This window comes from Vulpes lagopus, chromosome 6 (assembly GCF_018345385.1).
Source record: "Vulpes lagopus strain Blue_001 chromosome 6, ASM1834538v1, whole genome shotgun sequence".
Lineage (NCBI taxonomy): Eukaryota > Metazoa > Chordata > Mammalia > Carnivora > Canidae > Vulpes > Vulpes lagopus.
In genome coordinates this window covers 30,160,852-30,182,407 of record NC_054829.1, presented here as the reverse complement: position 1 = coordinate 30,182,407, position 21,556 = coordinate 30,160,852, and the positions used below count along the sequence as shown (strand labels likewise).

At 42.5% G+C, this 21,556-nt stretch overlaps 1 protein-coding gene and 1 long non-coding RNA gene across 2 annotated transcripts in view; one reads left to right on the top strand and one right to left on the bottom strand.

The window, feature by feature from the left end:
- SLC39A9 (solute carrier family 39 member 9) overlaps positions 1–10,840 on the top strand; it is a 54,734-nt gene extending 43,894 nt beyond the window's left edge. Inside the window, exons 4-7 of the mRNA XM_041758808.1 lie at positions 4,834–4,902; positions 5,947–6,032; positions 6,573–6,707; positions 8,673–10,840. Coding sequence (XP_041614742.1) covers positions 4,834–4,902; positions 5,947–6,032; positions 6,573–6,707; positions 8,673–8,903 — 521 coding nt within the window. The 3' untranslated portion in view covers positions 8,904–10,840. The remainder of the gene's footprint in view (positions 1–4,833; positions 4,903–5,946; positions 6,033–6,572; positions 6,708–8,672) is intronic.
- A 2,226-nt stretch (positions 10,841–13,066) lies between these two features.
- On the bottom strand, positions 13,067–20,754 carry LOC121493504. Its single transcript, XR_005988497.1, has 4 exons — positions 20,676–20,754; positions 20,467–20,578; positions 14,186–14,248; positions 13,067–13,172 (listed from the first exon to the last, which is right to left on the bottom strand). It is a non-coding gene; the product is annotated as an uncharacterized LOC121493504 (long non-coding RNA).
- Positions 20,755–21,556: the final 802 nt, after the last annotated feature.

Genomic DNA, 21,556 nt, shown 5'->3' with positions numbered 1-21,556 from the left:
AGATCTCTGGATAGGGAGAGATTTCTAGCGGATATTTTTAAGTGGGGAAAACTGAAATATAAATTAGTATATATCATATACTACATTTTGTGTAAGAAAGAGGGGGAATAAAACACATGTCTCCTTATTTTTACAAAAAGGGAACATGAAAGCTCAACTAGACAAGAGTTACCTATAAGAGTTGGGGCCAGGATAGAGTAGGGTAGAAGAGTTTCAGGAGGGCATGGCTTTTTGCTGGGTGTGCATCTTGGATAAAGTTTTGACTTTTGGGAACCTGCTGATATTTTCCATATTCAAAAAATAAAATGAAATCAACAGGTTAGGGGAAGCCAGCTGAAGCAGGTGAACTATAATTCAAATGAATAACACAATCACACTGAAAGGGATTTTTTAAAAAACTCATTCAGGTGACTTATGAATATAGTATTTGACTATATGTTTTTAGTTTTGAATGGAGTTGGAGAAGCAAAAACAATTACCAAACTGTTTTTAGTAGGCTTTTGCTTTTTGTGATGGCACAGGTGAAAACAATTCTGAAACTGTTTTAGGTGTATTCTAAGATTGAGGAGGTGTTACTCTCATCTGAGTAAGTGTGTTGCTGTTGGTGGAACCAGAGTTTTCACTGTGGAAGAGGGGATGTACAAATATGGAATGGGGGAAGGCAAGAAAGAAGCCCTGTAGGGATGGACTGAAATTGGAGCTATTGGACTCATTATTTCTAAAATGTATATGTGTATATGTGTGTATATGTGTACATATATACGTGTGTGTTTATGTATACATGTATGTATGTCCTAGCTCTGTCTGCAGAGAGGGCCTAGAAGTAAAGACACCCCACTAGCAATGAGCATACCAGGGCTCTTCAGAGAAATGGCTGATTCGAGGACAGGGGCAGGGTAAGTACAAAATGAGCTTGGAACATCTAGTGCTCAAAAAAAAAAAAAAAAAAAAAAAAAAAAAAACCTAGGAAGGAAGGAAGGAAATGAAAACTTGTTACAGAGTACAGAACTAACTTGAAGGGGTTCCTACTGGCCAGACCTAAGACAGTTTGAGCGCCAAAATAATTAATTATGAACAGTAACGAAGCATAAACCATTGAAAAAATTGAAAAAACGGGAAGCCCTGAGCACACCCATGTGAGAGAGAGGAGGAAGAACACTTGCTTACTGTGGATTGCTGAACGCCAGCTTGTAAGTGTGGCAAGACGCCGGCAGGAGGAAATCAGTTTTGCAAGCTTCATAGTAAAAATTGACTCAGGCCTGAATCATCAACGGATGTTAAATCTAGGGGGTAAATTTTGATTTGTTTATTAGTTGCAAGGGAAAAGGAGTAACAAAATGAAGAAATACAATAGTACCTTGACTTGATCAAAGTTGATGTCATTGGTGTCTGTTTTCGGAGTGGGAAAAGAAGTACCTATCAGACCAGCCTCCTCACAGATAATTATAAACTCTGGGCAAATTTTTAAAAACTACTACCTAAAGTCACCAGAGTAACCTAAAGCAGGAAGATTCTGGAGGGGAGTTATCCCTTGGAATAGAGTGAGTTTCTGTTTTTACTGCTTTTAAGCAATTAGAGCCCAGTGGGGTAGCTAAAACTCCAAAAACTAGGTCTCTCTGGCCTAAGGAACTAGGACAGAAGTCAGGGAAACTACAGCCACTAGAAAGTGAGGGGAGAATCTTAGAAAGGAGAGAGACAGAGAAACAGCCTCAGATTTTATGTATAAATTCAACCCAAGTCTGGCTGAGCCCTGAACCATTCTCTGCTAAAGATGAAAGAACTGAACTGGGATTTGAGCAGCTGCCCAAAAGACAGACATGGCAATTTAAACCAAGCGAAGTGACTTAAAGCAAAACACAAGATCGACACTCTTTGGAGGCCTATAATAAAATCCAGAGTACCCACAAGATAACATTCACAATGTCCAGGATATAATCCAGAATTCACTCTACTAGCAGACGGCAGATAGGTGTACATTCTGTGCCTCTAGTCATGACACCCTGAGAAGCAGCACCTGTGTAGTATTCCATCTAAGAATGTGTGATCTAAGGCCACACCAGACAAACCCAAAAGGAAGGGATCATTCTATTTAAAAACAAGAAAGGTTCAGAAAGGAACATTTATTCTTCAAAGATAATCAATGTCGTAAAAGTCAAAGACAGAGAAAATGCTCCAGATTTAAGGTGATTAAAGAGATACGACTAAGTGCATATATGATCCCAGACAGGATCCTTCCTGGGAGGGAAAAATGCTCTGAAAGACTTTCGTAGGCAGTTAACAAAATTAGAATATGCAAGAGAGATTAGAAAGAAAAGTATCAATATTAAATTTACTAAGTTAATAACTGTACTGTGATTATATAAGAAAGTATCCTTTCTCTTAAGAAGTACATTTTGAAATATCTGGGGGTAGAGGTATGATACATGCAACTTAGTTTGAAATGGTACAGAAAAAAAATATGTGTGTGTGTATGTGTGTATGTGTTGTGTGTGTGGGTGGAGAAAGTATGAGCGCAGATAATGAAGCAAATGGGGTCAAATGTTAGATATTAGGTAATTCTGAGAAAGTAGTGAATGTTTTTTGAACATTCTTAAAACTTTTTTGAAGAGTTGAAAGATTTTTTCAAATTATTATTTCAAAGATTTTTTGAAAGATTTGAAATTATTTCCAAGTAAAAGGGGTTTTTTTCCCCCCAAAATTCATTGAACTTAATTTAATTAACCTTTTCAGTCTAAGGATATTTTTTTTGTTAATCTCCATGCATATACTATTTCTTTTCAGTATTTTTCCCTATACCCTTTATTTTAGCAGCCTTACATGTATTGATAAATTGATTTAGGAGTAAATGGTTTTATTCGTGTGCTTTTAACAAATAGCAAATGAGAAGCACCCTCTGGTGGGATAGTATCTGATTCCAGCTGCATTACACAGTTCCTCACGGTGACCTCTATGACATTTTTTTGATTCTTGTCGGTTTCAATTTTTAAATGCATTTAAAGGTGCATTAGAGCCCTATAATCCTATACAAAGAAGTAAAAATAGCATGTATTCCTTTATTCTTCCTCTTGTTTTATCTCTGAAGTCACTATTTTTGCTCATTCTCATGTATCTGATAATCTGGTTTTACCTATTATCTACAGGGTTTTATGTATTATTAAATATCAGTAAAAATTAATTTATTAAATTTATGCTGAAGTACAGCCTTTTCCTATAGATTTATAAAAACTGTGTTTCAGTTTTAAAACCTCTAATTTTTTTTAAGAAGCTATTTAAAGCTAGACCACAAGACTATTAAAAAAAGTCAGAACAAGCTTGTCACACAATATAATATGATATTCTTAACAGTTTGGGGTGACATTGAAACTGTCATATATAGTTTGACATATATGACATATATATATAGTATATATTGTCTCCAACCAATAGGGGCTTTAGATTCTGTTCCTTGCAGTGTCTTAGAAGATTACTTTTAGTACAAAGATAACATGTTATTTGTATATGTTTTTTCCAGTGTAAACCATTCTTTCTGTGTGCTGGGTTTCCCCAGAAGATTAAATCCCTTGGAATTTATTTGACTAATGTCCATCTGTCATTTCCTCTGGCATTTTGATGTCCCCATCTTTTAATTTTATATTGTTTGGACATTACTACTTGCTTGTAAATTTCTGTTATAGTAGAAATATTCATGATACAGAGAAATATTTTTTCCCCTATCCAATAAGGATTTTTAAAGCAGCTATTGGGTTTCCAGTACTGTGCTACATTCTGTAAGACACGTGGAAAAGAAATGGAAAATTCACTTTTATGTAGTTTACAGTCAATCTGGAGCTATAAGACCTATTTGAAAAAAAAAAAAAAAAGACCTATTTGAGTGAAAACAATTGTATATATCTCAGGTGGTGATGTAGGAAAAGCTTTGAAGTAGCATGTCGAGTCTGCACATAAAGCTCTTGGTTTCTAAGCAAGGGGGGCCCTTTTGAGCTGGAATTAATCTTTGATTCTTTTTTGAGGGAAGTGGTCCTAGAATTAGTCTTTGAACAGTGGCTAGGTTTCAAATTGATGAGCTGAGAAGTTTAAGTTCATGCCAAGAATTAAGGATGAGAGATTTGGGGAAAGGACAATGAGAATGTTTCATTAGAAGGTGTTTAAAAAAAAAAAAAAGTGGTTTAACTGGGCTGAATAGTGAGAAATGAGATGATACCAGTTGATAAAGATCTTAAGAACCCACTTAATAGAGCAGTTTGGGCTGAATCTGAAAAGCAGTAGATAAGTGGCATGTCAGAAGAGCAGGGTGATTCAGAGATAAATCCAACAAGGATATATATATGAGTAGGATTAGGGAGAAATGAGAGCAGAAGACCAGCTGGGAGCCTGTTGCTCATTCAGGCTCAGGTTGATGCAAATTTAGGTTAGGATGGTGGCATTAAAATAGAGAAGGGCAAACATGACAGACATTTTGGTGTTGAAATAAAGAGAAAGTTGCAGGAGGCTGGCGAAGAGGGGCAGGTAGGCAGTGGTGGTGAGATCGGTCTGCAGAGAAGCACTGAGGGGCCACAGAGCACTTTTCTAGGGAGAGCTGGAGGGGTAAGGGGTGCACTTGAGGCAGGTAAGGGTTACATATTATCTGTTCGGGGAAGGCTGGGGCAAATGAAGGGTTCCTGCCCACCTTTCAGGACAGAGGAAACTTCTAAGTGTTTGAAGCCAAAAAGAAAAGATAGTCTTGAGGAAAATATAATCTAACAGCTTTCAAAGAACTCTTCCACCTCCTGGTCAGTGTTCTAACAGTTTCTATTTCACATTGCTTCATAGCTGACTTACTTATTTTTACTTCAGATCCAGAAACAGCAAGGCCCAGCAATTCCAAAATCACCACCACACTGGGTCTGGTCGTCCATGCTGCAGGTAGGATTGGAAGGCCATGAGACCCCCTTCTCTCCTGGCTCAGTGTGGGAGGCTTAGCGTGTACATCCCAGGGAGCGTCCCCATGAAGTCCTCTTGGGCTGGCCCTCGGGTTGAAGGTTGCTCAGTGAAGTCCTCCAACACAAGTACAAGCCCGGGTGTACTCAGTGTCCGGGATTTGCAAGCTAACAACAGTTTTTCTATTTTTTTAATAGAGGAAAAATATTTTGTGGCACAGGAAAATTATATGAAATTCAAATTCCATCACCTGTAAATAAAGAGTTTTTGGAACACAATCATGCCCATTTGTTTACATATTATCTATGGCTGCCTTTGCACAGTAATGGCAGAATGCAGTGACTGTAAGGGAGCAAATGATTTGCAAAACCTGAAGTATTTCCTGTCTGGCCCTCAAGAAAAAAAATATGCTGACCTTTGCCCTAGAGCCTCATCTAGAAAAGAGCTTTGACATTTTTGCACTGAATAGCTTTGTTTTGCTCAGTATATACCAGTGAGGTGGAGGTGGGCTGTAGAATGCAGAAGGCACGGCATCACTGACTGGGCATGCCTTAGAGTCACAACTGAAGACCAATCCCCATAGTAGGAGTCTGAGACTGACAAAGGCACGTGGAAGATGGCACACTGTCACCTGGACCCTTCGAATATAACATGCTTATCTGACAAAAATTCATTTAGCCAGCTAATACTTAAGTATTAACCATCTATGTACAATATTTATGTTTTTCCTACAAGATACAGAGATGCTTACTTTGCAGTCTTTGCAATTTCTGTTATAAGAGCTGACATACTGAATATTTGGGGCCAGGTGCTAAGCTGTTTACATGTGTTACCTCATTTAACCTTCATGAAAATCCTAGGAATATATATACTTCCTTGAGTCCATTTTAGAGATAAGATGGCTAAGGTTCAGAAAAGGTTAAGGAACCGTAACACAGTCACATGCAGCTCTACCTGATTCTAAAGCCCACTACACTATTATAGTTGTTGTTGTTATAGTGTCTTATGTTTTATTTTTTCCAAATTTAGCGGACGGTGTTGCCTTAGGAGCAGCAGCCTCTACTTCACAGACTAGCGTCCAATTAATTGTGTTTGTGGCAATAATGCTACATAAGGTAAGCAGAACTTTAGTGAAAGATTTGATATTGAATATATTCATAATTAAAATTTCTCTTTGGTCATTAACATTTTTTTGGAATGGGAAAATGTTTTAGTTTTCTTAATTGCCATTCATTTGAGACAGTTGACTAGCTCTATTCATAGCTAGGATTTTTTGCTACTATTTTCTTAAACTTTCACTTGAAGGGACTTTTTTATGGTCATATATATAAACTCTTAAATTCTCTACAGATTTCTGTATTTTAAATATTTCTGTATTTAATTTTTGTTCATAAATATTTTTGCTTTCTTATTATCTTTTCTTGACTATTTCTCTTTTACTACTAAGAAACACACACACACACACACACACATACACAGAAGTGTAGGATATTTTCTTAGCCTAGAACATTAATTCCTAAAAGGCAGAACTCAATTTTGGTGTACCATGCCTGGTTTTTTTTTTTTTATGAGAATTCAGTCAAATGACATGTACTTCATAATACAGCAGTGATCCATACTTTTAAGAGTAATCAGGAATACTTTTTCTTTTCCAGGCACCAGCTGCTTTTGGACTAGTTTCCTTCTTAATGCATGCTGGCCTAGAACGGAATAGAATCAGAAAACACTTACTGGTTTTTGCACTGGCAGCACCAGTTATGTCCATGGTGACATACTTAGGACTAAGTAAGGTAAGTCTGATTCATTCATAGCTTATTTAGACAAGTATCTAATTCTTTTGTGACTTACCAGAACTTACGGTCTCTTATGTTGAATTTGTCAATTAAGTTACCCCCTCAAACTAAAGATGAAATTAGGAGTAAAAGCCAGTACAAGGTAAAAATCTTAATTGCAAGGCATTCTCTTTTTATGAAGAGAATTTAATTTCATTTCAAAATTTATGTTTTGAACATTTTCCTATTCAATTAATTTGAAAATTTCTTTTCCATCAGTTCTGAAAACATTTGCACAGACAAATGATCTGTAAATAGCATAACTCAAGCCTAACCAGACACTGGTTTTGTTTGACAGATATAGAAGTCACAACAGTACATATTTAATGTTATGTATTTAATTCATTTAATGCAGGCACATGAAGTGTGAGGGACAGGCAAACAGCAGCTTTGAGGAGAGTAGGTAGTAGAGTGATGTCTTTGTTCTCCTATCACCACATATAAAATATCCAGTTGTGTGTGTGTGTTTTTTTTAAGATTTTATTTATTCAGAGAGACACAGAGAGAGAGAGAGGCAGAGACATAGGCAGAGGGAGGAGAAATAGGCTCCATGCAGGGAGCCCAAGGTAGGACTTGATCCCAGGACCCCGGGATCATGCCCTGAGCTGAAAGACTGTCACTCAACCCCTGAGCCACCCAGGCGTCCCTCCAATTGTTTATCATTGCACTGAGCATAACGTCAGACCTGAAGTAACATGTGTCACTTGTCAGTTCCAAGCCTGGGCATTCTACCCTGTTCACGCTGGATCTTTCCCTACCTTCCAATTCTGTCCCCTGGGGCTGCAGGTCCTCCCTGCTGTACTTCAGTGTGAACTGATTAGCAACAAGAGAAAAATCTGAGAACCAAACTGACTCAGGGCTAGTGTATACAAACTGCTTTCCCCTATACTCTCTGTCAGGGTCATTGATTCTTCTAAGTGTCATTCCATTCGTAGCTAATAGAGTAAAACTCGTATCAAAAAGAACATATGAGGGATCCCTGGGTGGCGCAGCAGTTTGGCCCCTGCCTTTGGCCCAGGGCGCTATCCTGGAGACCCGGGATCGAATCCCACGTCAGGCTCCCGGTGCGTGGAGCCTGCTTCTCCCTCTGCCTGTGTCTCTGCCTCTCTCTCTGTGACTATCATAAATAAATAAATTAAAAAAAAAAAAGAACATATGAGAAATGAGATGGTTAAAAGATGTTTAAGTTCCTGTTAATCAGGTTTATTGATCTGGATTACTAACAAATGAGGTGTTATAAAAACCCCCTCTGATCATTTGAAGAGCCTTTTCTTCTTTCAGTCCATAAGCAGTATATAATTATCCTCTTTATCACTTCACTGACCAGTGCAAGTCTTTAGAACTTCTGATAAGAAGGTATAATTCTGGAGGTATGGGGTTACCTGTTACATTATAGTGTGTTCTCTTCTTAAATTTTTAATTAATTGTCATAGTCCATAGGTCCACTTTTTTAATAGAAAAAGGTAAAGTTAATTGTGTCAAGATTAGTTTAGAAGATGTTTTTAATCTCTGTGAAGGCAGGTGCTGCAACTTGATTACCACTGTATCTCAAGCACCAGCCTAGAGCCTGATATATGTATAGGGATGTTCGTTAAATATTAGTAGAATAAATGAATGAATGTACAAAATTTAATACCTGCATTAATAATGCTGTTGATTCCATTGTAAGAATAATACATGCCAGATCTCTTTAACCAGACTTGAAGTTTGTTTGAAAAAGCAATTGTGTACATCATTAGTAGTCTTTAAACTCTTATTTGGAAGCTTCTCATCAATAACAAAATTGCTCTGATCTCAAGATGTCCCTGTTGCACCAGTTGTGAATACTGTTGTTTTTTTTTTTTTTAAATCAGGATTTCTTCTTGACCCTGAATTTTACTTAATTTTTCTTCTTTCTCTCTCTCCCTGTCTTTCTCTTCACAGAGCAGTAAAGAAGCCCTTTCAGAGGTCAATGCCACTGGAGTGGCCATGCTTTTCTCTGCTGGGACATTTCTTTATGTTGCCACAGTACATGTCCTCCCTGAGGTGGGCGGAATGGGGCACAGCCACAAACCCGATTCCAATGGCGGGAGGGGCCTCAGCCGCCTAGAGGTGGCCGCCCTGGTTCTGGGTTGCCTCATCCCACTCATCCTGTCAGTAGGACACCAGCATTAAACGTCGGGTTCTGGCCTCAGGCCACAGCTCTTTGCCGTCCCATGAGAACAGCCAGCACATGACAGCTGCTCACTTCCTCAGTCTCTTGTCTCACCTTGCCCGTCTCCACCTGTATTCCTAGAGTCCAGAGGGAGGTGAGATTCAAACCTGGAGAAATGGAAAGCTTTTAGAGTAGAAACAACACACTGCGACTGGATATAGACATTCCGTTGTGTTGTTTTTTTTAAAGGGCCCTAGGCATTTTGAGTTTTGATGTTTCTCTTAACCCTATTCTCAGGGAAGGTGGAATTTCATTTTAAGGAAAAGTGGAGAACTTCATGAACTCACCATGAAATAGTAATTATGAAAGTACAGTGTTCTGTAATTAAGCTAAATCTCTTTCTTAGTTTAGAGGCGCTGCCACTTACTTTATCCATTGATTTTTAACATGGTCCTCACCGTGTCAGACTGGTGCTTTAGCATCTATGCCACATGCCTTGATAAAGGTCATAATGCCCACTGTCTTAGATGCTAAAGGTAATTGTAGTTTATTTGGGACAAGAGTCAGGAAAATGACAGCAAGACGCGTGAAAAGCTGACTTTTTACTGAGAACTGTCCATTGACAAGAGGATGTCTGGAGAGACTTAACACCTCCTTTCACATCTGCCTCTTTAAAGAGAGCCTGCCATTCCATCAAATGGAGCAGCAGAGATGGACTAGCGTCGAAGGAGGCGACTAGTATTTCTTCTCAAGTTCTCCTTTGCAGAGTATCTGCCTCCAATGCAGAGGAGCCAAGTTCTGGTAGGTTCAGGCCCACTCAGGCTTTCCTTTCAAGAACAGTCAGATCCCAAAGTGTCTTTTGAAATGAAGGGGTTTTAATTTTAAGTGAATTTGGATAGTAACTGACATCTTTGTAGTAATCTTTTTAAAAGTAAGATTACCAAAACCTATGTTGTCCCTATTTTTCTTTGTAAGTATTTATCTCAGCAAACTAGCAGTCCCTCTGGCAAATCCTTGGTGTCCCTTGGGGAGTGCTAGGCCAGTGTCATATAAATCCCTGTACCAGTGAAGAAAGTCAAGATGTATGACAAGTGGGAAGTGTTTGCCTCTTGATTTAAAGCTTATTGAAATCATGTCTCTTGTCTCTTCATCTTTTCCATGCTCTCCTCCTGTCTTCCCTCCCCCAGCCCCTCCTCCTTATCTATAATTTGCTGCTTACTGCTGGTGGTGATGTTAGTATCTGTGTGAACTGAATTCTCATCAGGACAACCACTTCTTGAACTGTGATGATGAAGATAACATTGTCTCTGTTCTTTATTCCTTCAATGAAGTTACCTTTGTGTCAAATGCAACTTTGTTAAGCCCTTAAAATATCACTTCCTCATATGTGAGATGACACAATCACTAATATTCTGGTCATTTGAACAGTTGAGATAGTAAAAGTGTTTAACAACCTGGGATGATTTTTCCATATTTGCCAAAATCCCTGTAAACTTTGTGTTATCAACTAAGTGTATAATACTGTGTCATTAATTTATTTTGATTTTCTGTACCATTTCAAAACATTATATAAAGAGGGAACCAAGACTATTTTCTTCAGGGCAGTGGGTTTAGGAGTTCGTAAAATGTTTTATATAGCGTATATGCCAGCATGCCTTTAATTTCTTTATTTCCTTCCTAGATTTGTCACTGGGTCAGCAGCTATGGAAATAGAACTTGCGAGCCCTCTGCTGGCTGTAGACCAAAGTAGCATAAATAGGATCTGGTTTTGTATAGTGGCTGGCAACCATTGCATATGATATTAAAACCAACAAAGGTACAGTCGGGAAAGTCTGAGTGACTTTCCTGATAACAACTCTGAGGAATCATGGGGCTTTGTCTGATCCTTTAAGATGTCATGGTTGGTTGCCTTGATTCTCCCTGGAAATGTACTTTGTTAAATAAACAGTACATCCTAGTGTCTGGTTTGGTGTGGGTAGCAGCACTTTCTCTCATATTGTTGTGTGCAACAGTGAGAAATTTCTTCTGCCGGCCAAAGCCTGTTTCAGCAGTGCCTTGCCATTATTAAAAGTTTGTCTAGAATATCTTGCTGGGGGTTGGGGCCGCTGGGCTTACACTCTGGTGAGGAGGATTGAACCATCAAATTTCCAAATTCACCTTCCCCTCTGGACCTTGCATTGACAGGCAAACCTTGTAAGGCCTCTCAGCTCTCAGAAGCTACAGGCTTTCCCAGTTTTTAAAGTTTCTGCCTCAGGAACTCCTTTCTCTCCTGGTCATTGGGCAGAAATAGCCATACTAACCTTAGAGGGCTCAAATGCAGCTTCAGGCAGCAAGGGGCCGAGCAGCATGACAGAGGCCTTCTTTATTGCAGGAAGAACTTGCCCATGGCGGGCAGTGTCCCAGCAGAGGGCACAGCAGTTGCCAGTTACTGGCACATTTCAGTTCTGTTTTCCTCTTGTATCTTCTGCCTCCTTAGATGGAGATGCCTTAATGCTCTCACACATTGGGCAGCATTGGCAATTCCTAAGTTGCTGCTGTGATTACAGATGAAATTACTGGCTACCAAAGAGATGCAGCTGATGATGAAGAGCATGGCCCTTCCTTCCTCATAGCCTGAGCTAGTCTTTATTACAATTTGACTCCCATTTCCTTGGTAGGGACAGATTTCTTCAGATTCCGAACGCACTCTTAAATGGCAAATGAAGGTGAAAAACACTACTGGTCCACTCCCCTCCCTTTTTCTCCAGCCAATTGCATATCAGACCCCATTTCCCCAAAGCAGCGCTGTTCTAGGTCTTGTGGCTTTCCTGTACACACTGTAGTTAGATTTGTTTTAGGCACAGGCTCTGCACCGTGGAGTGTAGATGGTTGGAAACAGTTGCCATCTACAAAGGCTATGTGTTTTCTCTTCCCCTGTCACCTTTTTTCCCTATTCAAAACAGTTGAGTCAGCCCTGTTCTGTATTTTGAATCATTAGAGAAAGGTCATAGATGGTCATTTTGAGGGGTCAGTTCTTGGTAGAGAGTAGGCAATGAAATTATGTTTTTTACCAGCCTACTTGTGTCACTGCCTTGGTTTTTCTCTTTTTCAAGGATTAGAACTAGGGGGACCCACCAGCTTTGGAGTATTATACCCCTCAGACCTGTGGTAGCTAGGTACTAAACAGGGAGCTGTCTACCAACAACACAAGCCCTTAGAAAATGCTCTTGTCTATAGGGCCCCTGTGCCCCTTGGGAGCTTGAAAATATTGGCCAGATTCTTAAACTGCTACAGTGGAAAGTGATCTACAGGAAAACTATCCTTGCATTAGAAAATCTCTACTCAAAACAACGATCCCAAGAGCACTATTGGAGATGCTATCAATGATGGAGCCCCCCTCCTTTTACCTGAGACATCTAGATTCACCCCAGGAGACTTGAGGGAAATTTGTGACTTGTAGGAAAGGACTAGACAACCATTGGGAGTTCTCCAGATATGCTCAGCCTAACGCAAGGAATTTGGCTTTGATCTTTTTTTCTGATAGCATTTCTAGCAAGTTGGAAGTCTCATGGGATAAAACTGCAGTTCCCCTGGTTCAGTAGCTTGAACAGTGATTTTAAATGTCCCCTTTTCTGGATCCTTTGTAAACATGAAATCATTCCATGGATGGCTGCCTTATAATTTTGTCTTTCCACATTAATTGTGAATGGTTAAAAAAAATTTTTTTTTGCTGTTTCTGATTTGTTTTATGATATTAAATTTTTATTAGTGCATACCTTATGTGAGTGGCTCATTAATCTCTTAGCAGTCCACTTTTTCTTTCTGACAACTAGACTTGACCCATATTTGAACATCACAATAGGTAATGAAAAGCTTTCCAGGGCATGGGAAAGATGTACCCACTCTGTGCAGATCCTTTAGGGAAGGAGGTATGGGAGGTGAAGGACACAATACACCATATGTCCCAAAAGATACTAATTCATTGACTTTATTTTGCTTTGCCATCATTGTTAAATACTTAAGAAGGTAGCTGTCTACTCCTAGAAAAGAGAAGCAGGCAACAGATCTTTTTTTTTTTAAGATTTTATTTATTTATTCATGAGATAGAGAGAGAGAGGCAGAGACACAGGCAGAGGGAGAAGCAGGCTCCATGCAGGGAGCCTGACATGGGACTCGATCCTGGGTCTCCAGGAGCACGACCAGGGCTGAGCCACCCAGGGATCCCCCAGGCAACAGATCTTGATTGTAGTGGGTTCATGTCAAAAGGCAGAGTTGCTCTAGCAGTTTATAGAGGCTGTAGACACCTGACCCTGGAAATAGAGATCTTAATAGAAGTGCACTTTGTAAGTCTGTTTCTAATTCCTATAAATTAGGGCAGCATCCTATAGTGTAGTTTTTATAATGTCAGAAATAAGCAACCTTGTGTCCCATCCCTATGTCTAAAATGCCCTTCCCCAGTTCCCTCACCTTCTAGTCTTGATCTAGTCTCCTTTAGTTAGGCCTCCTGTGACCACTTTATTTAAAACTAATCTGCCACACCTCGACCAAGTGCTTCTTACCTTGTTCTTTCTTTTTCTGTAGCACTGGTCCTTTTAATCTGCTTTATAACAATAAATACATCCTTACTTTGACCTTCCCTACTAAACTGTAAGCTCTGGGAAGCTAGGTTCTCAATAAATACACGTTGTTAAATGAATTGCTGTGCTCCAAGGGAGCACTTTCTAATCTGTGGCCGTGTGGCACTAATCTGTAGCACAGCCCCAGTCATCCGCAGAACAAGCTGCTGGCCTTACATGTAGCTCTGCCCTTGCTCACGCTGAGGTGAGGGCTTGGGGATTAGCCAAGAGGTGAGGAGTCCGCGCATAGGGCTGAGTGTACAGGTGGGAACTTAACTAGGTTTGGGTTCCTAATCCATGCCCAGCTAGTGTTAGTAAGGTACTGTTGGAGGGACCCAAACTTCTGGATCCCCTTTCTGGCTCGGCTTTTGATTTCTGTTGCAATGTTAGCCATCACTCAGTTTTATTAACTTGGGTAGGAATGTGAGAGAAGATGTATCACATTCCAACTGTCTTATTTATAGAGGAATCCTGAAACATACAAGAGCCATCAGAGGAGGGAGCTCAGTGGAGACAGGATGAGAAACCAGGGCGTCTGAGGAGGTGTCAAAGGAGCTGGATGTTTTCCTTCATCTAGAATGTTCTTAGGGACAGAACTTACCACCATCAGATACTTCAAGGGCTGTCAAGTGTAAGAAAACATATATCCTGTTTTATCCAGAAGGTGGAATGGGACTTAAGCTGAGCCTTACCTCTTCTCCACTTACCTCTTCTTTCAGCGGCGTTAACTCAGCACTGAGTCCTTCCTACAGACCGGGCACCTGTAGGTGCTAAGTGTTCAAAAGGGAGTAGGCGTCATTTCCAGTCCTTAAGGAGCTTGTGGGTTCAGAGAGGGATTCAAACAAGAAAACAGGGATCCCTGGGTGGCACAGCGGTTTGGCGCCTGCCTTTGGCGCAGGGCACGATCCTGGAGACCCAGGATCGAATCCCACGTCGGGCTCCCGGTGCATGGAGCCTGCTTCTCCCTCTGCCTGTGACTCTGCCTCTGTCTCTATCTCTCTCTCTCTGTGACTATCATAAATAAATAAAAATTAAAAAAACAAACAAACAAGAAAACAATTGCCAATAGTAACAGGAGACAGGCACAGGGAACTAAGAGAACACATTGGGGCAAGGAGCCCAGAGTGAGGCTTCAGGGATGACATCCAGAGGGAGATGAGCCCTGCGCTAAACTCCAAGATGGAACAGAATGAGCTGTTAAGCAGTTGGGAACGAATCCCTGAGCAGGAGGACAACTCTGCACAGAAGGTGCCACTGACTGGCTAAAGGTGAGGGGAGGCAATGACAGGTAGTGCACGTGATGTGTCCATTCCCTAGGTGACGTCTGTACTTCCAGATGTAAAAGTCCACTGGTAATTGGGCCTAGCCAGGGCTTTGTGATTCCTGCCTCACCTCCAGCCTTCCCAGGCACCACCCGGCTGGCCTCTTGAGTTCCCATCATCACTCAGGTGATTCGTGGATGTGGTAGTCCCAAGATCCCTGTGCTCCAGAGGCTCCTCTGGCATCTCAAGATGGAGCTTGGTGACTTTTCCTCCCTCATCCCTGCTTATCCTCTACTTCCTGGCTGGGGGCCCAAACACCCCTCCCATCCTTTTTCTGAACATCTCTGTCAGCTGCAGCTACGTATAGAGGGCCAGGTGGGAGCTCAATCTTCCTTCCATCATTTGGTTCTCCCTCCCCAAAACTCCGATGCCCCCTGTACCCAGGTTTACTGAAGGGGACTTGTGGAACATGGAACCTCTGTCGTCACTGTCTCACTAGTCTTCCTTCACCCTCCACCTCTCCAGCCCTCCAGGCCCTGTGAGAACAGGGTCTCCCCTGGCCCAGAGGCTGAGGTGGGAGCAGGAGGGGCAGGAATGTGAGTAGACCCTCCCTCCCATTCTCTGCAGCCCCTAATTTTGCCCTGCTGGATATTTGGAGAAACCAAAAAGGAACATCTGCTCTTGGAGCTGGAGAAAACATTCCCAGGTTGGCGCGATGCTGAGAGTTGGCAGGGCCCCTTTTTGATATATGAAGCCATGAAGGTTTCAGAGTAACTTGCCCAAAGTCTTTAATCAAGTAAAGGTGGAGCTAACACAGGGGGGCCTGAGCTACTGGCACCTGATCCAGTGAATCGCTAATTCTGTTCCAGATGAAAAACCAGCACCCTGGCTCTTCCTCAGATGTTCTGGGGAGTGTGTGAGGTTGTAACAATAAATGGCTTTGGGCCTATTGGCCAAACTGAACACATCCCTCTTCCCCAGTGAAATGTACTTGCTCTTAGAAGCCAAATTAATGTATACATTTTCACCCACATCACCCACGAGGGGGAGCCCAGAATACCTTCAATGTTTCTAAGCAGTGTGCTGCCCACGGCGGTGCCCTTGGATGCCAATGGACCGTGTTAGTGCTGTGAAGCAGCTGGCAGCCTGGCAGGGCAGAAAGGTCCTTGGGCCACTCCCAGAAAGACTTCTACTCTGACAACCTTGGATGTGAGCAGTTGTCAACCAGAGAGGGCAGAAGCCTAGCAAGAGGCTGACCCTGCTGAGGAGAACATAACTGTCTCGTCTAACACAAGAATCTCCCAGCCTGGGGAGGACTTGCCAGAGACAGGGCAGGTGGTCTGTGCACATACTCTCCTTTGGCTTCCTGCCCCCCTAACTTGGCCTACTGGCTTCAATCGTGCATGCAGTGCCCTGTACCCACTTCCTCCCTCCTGGGGGGGAGCCATGCCCTGTGCTAGTAAAGGAGCCTAAGACCCATGCCTGGCCTTCAACAATGCAAAGTGTAATACAATTCAGTAAAAAGGGGAGGAAGGTGTGGCATCACAAAAGAGGAGTCATCTGAGCTGAAACTTGAAGTAGGATTTTTGGGGAGTTGAAAAGCGCTGTGGGCGGAGGGAACAGCAAATAAAAAGGAGCCATGAAAGTTTGGTGGCTTCCCGGAATATCAGACCCAGCATGGCTGGGGCAGAGTGTGGGGGAGAGTGGGGAGCTCCAACAACAGGTTGGGATGAAGGAATGGAGATCAGGTGGGGCTGAGAGAACACTGATGCCCAGAGATGCCCAGTGATTGTCCTCCATTCACATGACGGATGGCAGAGCCTGGATTTAAACCCATCTTAGCACTAAAAGCAGGCAACAAGTCAGCCTTCTGAAGATTGCTTTCTCATACGTTCTCAACCATGCTACAGATTGTTTTATTCTCACAAGGAAAAGCTGAGGCCCTGAGGGATCAGGCTCCATTTGGTGTGCAAACAAGACATCACAGCACCCGAATGGGGCCATGGGAAGACAAGTCAATTCAGTAAGCATTTGTTGAGCACCTGCTACAGCCCTGGACTCTGGTCCTCAAGGAGTTCACAGTCTGGAAGGGACATAAACACATGGAGGAAAACCCCCAAACACACACAGACAGACCCGGACATCCTAGAATGGGAGGAGGGGCAGAGGTCCATGGGAACCAAGCAAAGATAACCTGAGTGATAAAGGGGTAGTTTCAGCCGAATTCGTGCCACATGCTGTGGAATCCAGGACAGGAGCCCCATTGATGGAATTAGAGTTGGAGGGAAAGAAGTTCCAGGAGAGAGATTTGATGCTACAGGAGGGCCTGGCCTGGAGCCCAGATCTTTTCCACCTCTTCTGCTTCTTGGCCCCATAGGGATACTTGTGCTGGATCCAGCCAGTAGTCTGACACAGGTGCCAGGGCAGCCCAGGGAACCAAAAACAGGAGCATTCTTGGGTCCTTCACTTGGCACCAGTCTGGCCCGCCTGCCTGAGAGTGGGATCAGGACACAAAGGGCTGGGAGCTGAGGAGGTGACACTATGGAAGGATCTGCTATTGTCCAGGTTGCTGGGGCTTTTTGAGGTCCGATCAGGGTGTGATTCCAAGGAAAGTCCCCTGGAGTCTCCCTGCTTGTTCCTGACTGAAGTGAGTTAAGGAAGACTGTCTGGCTCACCCTACCTGAAACGTAAGATCAGTGAGCTGGATCCCAGTCAGTCAAGATTCACATGTTTCCTTACCATGGGCTAGTCATGTGTAATGGCCATGCTAAAACCTGTTGCATGGAACAATGGTGACTGTCAATGAGCCTGCAGACTCTGGATAAAAGCACATTATGACCATGTGTGTTCTGTCATACAGCAAAGGAAATTATCAAGATGAACTGGCACCTAAGGAATGGAGGGAAATATTTGCAAACCATCTACCTGATAAGAGCTAATATCAAAAATATAATAAGGGACTCATATAACTCAGTATAAGCTGATCAGAAAATGGGCAAAAGGACTGGAAGAGACCTAGTAGTACTGAGGTAGGGCTGTTAGTATGGGTGCCAACCCTGATGCTTATGTACAATATAAACACACCCTCTCATGATTTTAAGGGGCAAAAATATCCCTCCAGGGGAAATGCCTAAGCCAGGGGTGGTGTGTTGGCTCATGAGGACCAATTCACTACCGTGTTGTTACTGAATGAAGATTTACCAAAAGACACCACAAGCAAAGGCCACAAAAGCAGAAATAAGCAGGTGAGACTATATCGAACCACAAATCTGCACAATAAACCAACAACAAAATGAAAAGGCAGCCTGTGGAATGGGAGAAGATATTTGTAAATCACTGATCTGATAAGGGGCTAATATCCAAAGAACTAGGGCGCCTGAGTGGCTCAGTGGTTGAGCTTCTGCCTTTGGCTCAGGTCATGATCCCTGAGTCTTGGGATTGGATCCCCCATCAGGCTTCCTGCCGGGAGCCTGCTTCTCCCTCTGCCTATGTCTCTGCTTCTCTGTGTGTGTGTCTCTCATGAATAAATAAATGAAATCTTAAAAAAATATATATCCAAAGAACACAATATCCCAAAACAAAATAAATCCAATTAAAAGTGGGCAAAGGAACTGAATAGATATTTTTCCGAAGTAGACATACAAATAGCTAACAGGTACGTGAAAAGTGTGTCCAGCATCACTAATCAGGAAAACCACAATGAAATATCATTTCACACCTTTGCATAGCTGTTTGCATAGCTGTTATCAAAAAGGAGATAACAAGTGTTGGTGAGGGTGTGGAAGAAAGGGAACTCTCGTGTACCGATGGTGGGAATGTAAATTGGTGCAGCCACTATGGAAGACAGCATGGAGATTCCTCAGAAAATTAAAAATTGAACTACCCTATGATCCAACAATATCACTTCTGGATATCCAAAGGAAATAAGTATCCTGAAGAGATGTCTGCATTCCCGTGTTCATTGCAGCATTATTCAAAACAGCCAAGATATAGCAACAACGTAAGTGTAGATGAATGAATAACTGAAGTAAATGTGGTACATATATACACGAGATATTTAAGTTTTTATTTATTTATTCGTGAGAGAGAGAGAGAGAGAGAGAGAGAGAGAATAGAGACACAGGCAGAGGGAGAAGCAGGCTCCATACAGGGAGCCTGACGTGAGACTCATCCCGGACTCCAGAATCACGCCCTGGGCTGAAGGCAGGTGCTAAGCCACTGAGCCACCCAGGGATCCCTACAATGAGATATTTTTCACTGTAAAAAGGACTTACTTTCTGCCATTTGCAACAACGTGGATGAACTTGGAGGACCTAATGGTAGGTGAAACAAAGCCAAACACAGAAAGACAAATGTCCTCTGACTTTGCTTATGTGTAGAATCTTAAAAAGTTGGGGCAGCCCGGGTGGCTCAGCGATTTAGCATCTGCCTTCAGCCCAGGGCGTGATCCTGGAGACCCGGGTTGAGTCCCACACATCAGGCTCCCTGCATGGAGCCTGCTCCTCCCTCTGCCTGTGTCTCTGCATCTCTCTCTCTCTCTCTCTCTCTCTCTCTCTCTCTCTCTGTGTGTGTCTCTCATGAATAAATAAAATCTTTAAAAAAGAAAAAAAGAATCTTAAAAAGTCAAATTCATACAACCAGAGAGTAGAATTATGGTTATCAGGGACTGGGGGTGGGGGAAATGGGGAGATACTGGTCAAAGAGTACAAACTTTCAGTTATAAAATAAGTAAGTTCTGGAGATCTAGTGTACAGCATGGTGACTATAGTTAATACTGTATTATATACTTGAACAAGATTTGCTAAGAGAGTAGATCTTAAATGTTATCATACACAGGCACACACACAAAATAACTATGTGAGGTGATGAATATATTAACTTGATTCTGGTGAGCATTTCCCTGGGATATATGTACATGGATTAAATGATGTTATACACCTTTTAAAAATCATGTACAATCTATCTATGTCAGTCATACCTCAACAAAGCTGAGCAAAAAAGAAATAAAGGCCAAAAGAAAAAGAAAATGTATGTTCATTATTTAGGGCCTGTCCCTGAACACAGATGAGAGGCTGGAATTTTACATTGTGTCTTCATTTCTGCAGGAACTTTGAGCTTGGGGGATCACTGGGTGGCTCAGTGGTTTAGCACTGGGGACCCTGGATCAAGTCCCACGTCGGGCTCCCTGCATGGAGCCTGCTTCTCCCTCCACCTGTGTCTCAGCCTCTTTCTCTGTGTCTCTCATAAATAAATAAATAAAATCTTTTTTTTTTTTTTTAAAAAAAAAAAAAGAGGAACTTTGAGCTTTATGTGAGTTAGCAATTGAGAGAAATCACTAGGGAAAAAAGGGGAAAGGCTGAAAAGGAGGTCTACCATTTTTCCAGACCACATTTAACATGGTGGCGTCCTGCAGGGTGACTGATACGGGCTTAGGATTCAGACTCAATCAAGTATCTTGGTCCTGTCACTTCTCTCATTCTACACATAACCGAGAAGGGCCTAGCAGGCTCCAGAAATGACTAGGAGAGTAACCTTAGGTAGACAACCTTTTTGAACTTCATTTACTCACTTAGAAAATGAAAAATAATACGTACGTCACTGAGACTGTTTCAAAAATTAAGTGAAATGGCCAGAATGTAAACAATCTCCTTAGAACATCAGCTCTAGGTCTGAGCGTGCAAGGCATTCGTTCAAGACCCTGGGCATCTGCCCTTGACTGGTCTTACCTAGTTCCTGTTAAGATTGAGCAGTACCGGCTCACACTCTGCGCTGGGCACTGGATCATCCCCAGCTTATTATGGTCTTCAGATAGTCTTCCTCAGAACTATCTGCCACCAGCTAGGACAGAGAACACAATGGAAGCAGAAACGGCTTCTCCCAAGGCTCACTTGGTATTATCCGGGCTGCTTAGCTGAGGGAAGCAGAAGCCACTTACGTATCTAGCAGTCCATCAAACTCCTGCTGTTTGCCTCTGGTCTTTCCACCCCACCTCAACCGCCATTGGCTAAGGTCTGTTCAAGTGTCCTGTGTGTAGAGGGAATGGGCAAAGATTGGTTTCTCTTCACCACTAAAGAGACTTGTGCTCTATTTCTTTCATTAAAGACACTGAACCCTTCCCAGGAACCATCGGGGCTGATTCTGCCCTGCTCCTTGGGAAGGGTTTCCTTAAGGATGATTCCAGGTATCCTGCCTCTCTCCCTCCTGCGGCTCATGAGCTCAGCACTAGTCCTTCACAAGCAGCCAAAGCTGGTCCTGACCTGATTAAGCAGAAAAGGAATTAATATATTAAAAGGATACTGGCATGACTACAGAACTAGGCCTGACCAGAGGCAAAGCTCCCAGGAATGCTGCCCAAAACTATGCTGAGGAAGCCAGCTGATAACCAAGCTGCTGCCACAGAACACTTGATGCTGCTGTCTGGGTGCCCCCCTGCCCGGGACAGTCACTACAGCCACTGTGGGCCCTGCTTGCCGCCTGGGGGACGCGACCTTGCAGCTGCAGGTGGTCTGCAAAGTGGTATCACTTTGCCTGGCACCACCTTCCCTGGAGATGCTGATACCTGTGCAGGCTTTTTCTTCACGTTTGTCACCTGCATCTCAAAGTCCTGCCTTAGTACCCCTGACCCATGAACTCCACACCACAGGCTTCTAACACAAGTTTTCTAACTTCCATTTGGGAAAAGCAGAACTAAAGCGGGAGATTTTCTGTGCTTCAGAAAATGTGTCCAAAAGAGTCCTAAAAAGTGTGTGCAGGGCAGCCTGAGTGGCTCAGCGGTTTAGCACCGCCTTCAGCCCAGGGCGTGATCCTGGAGACCCG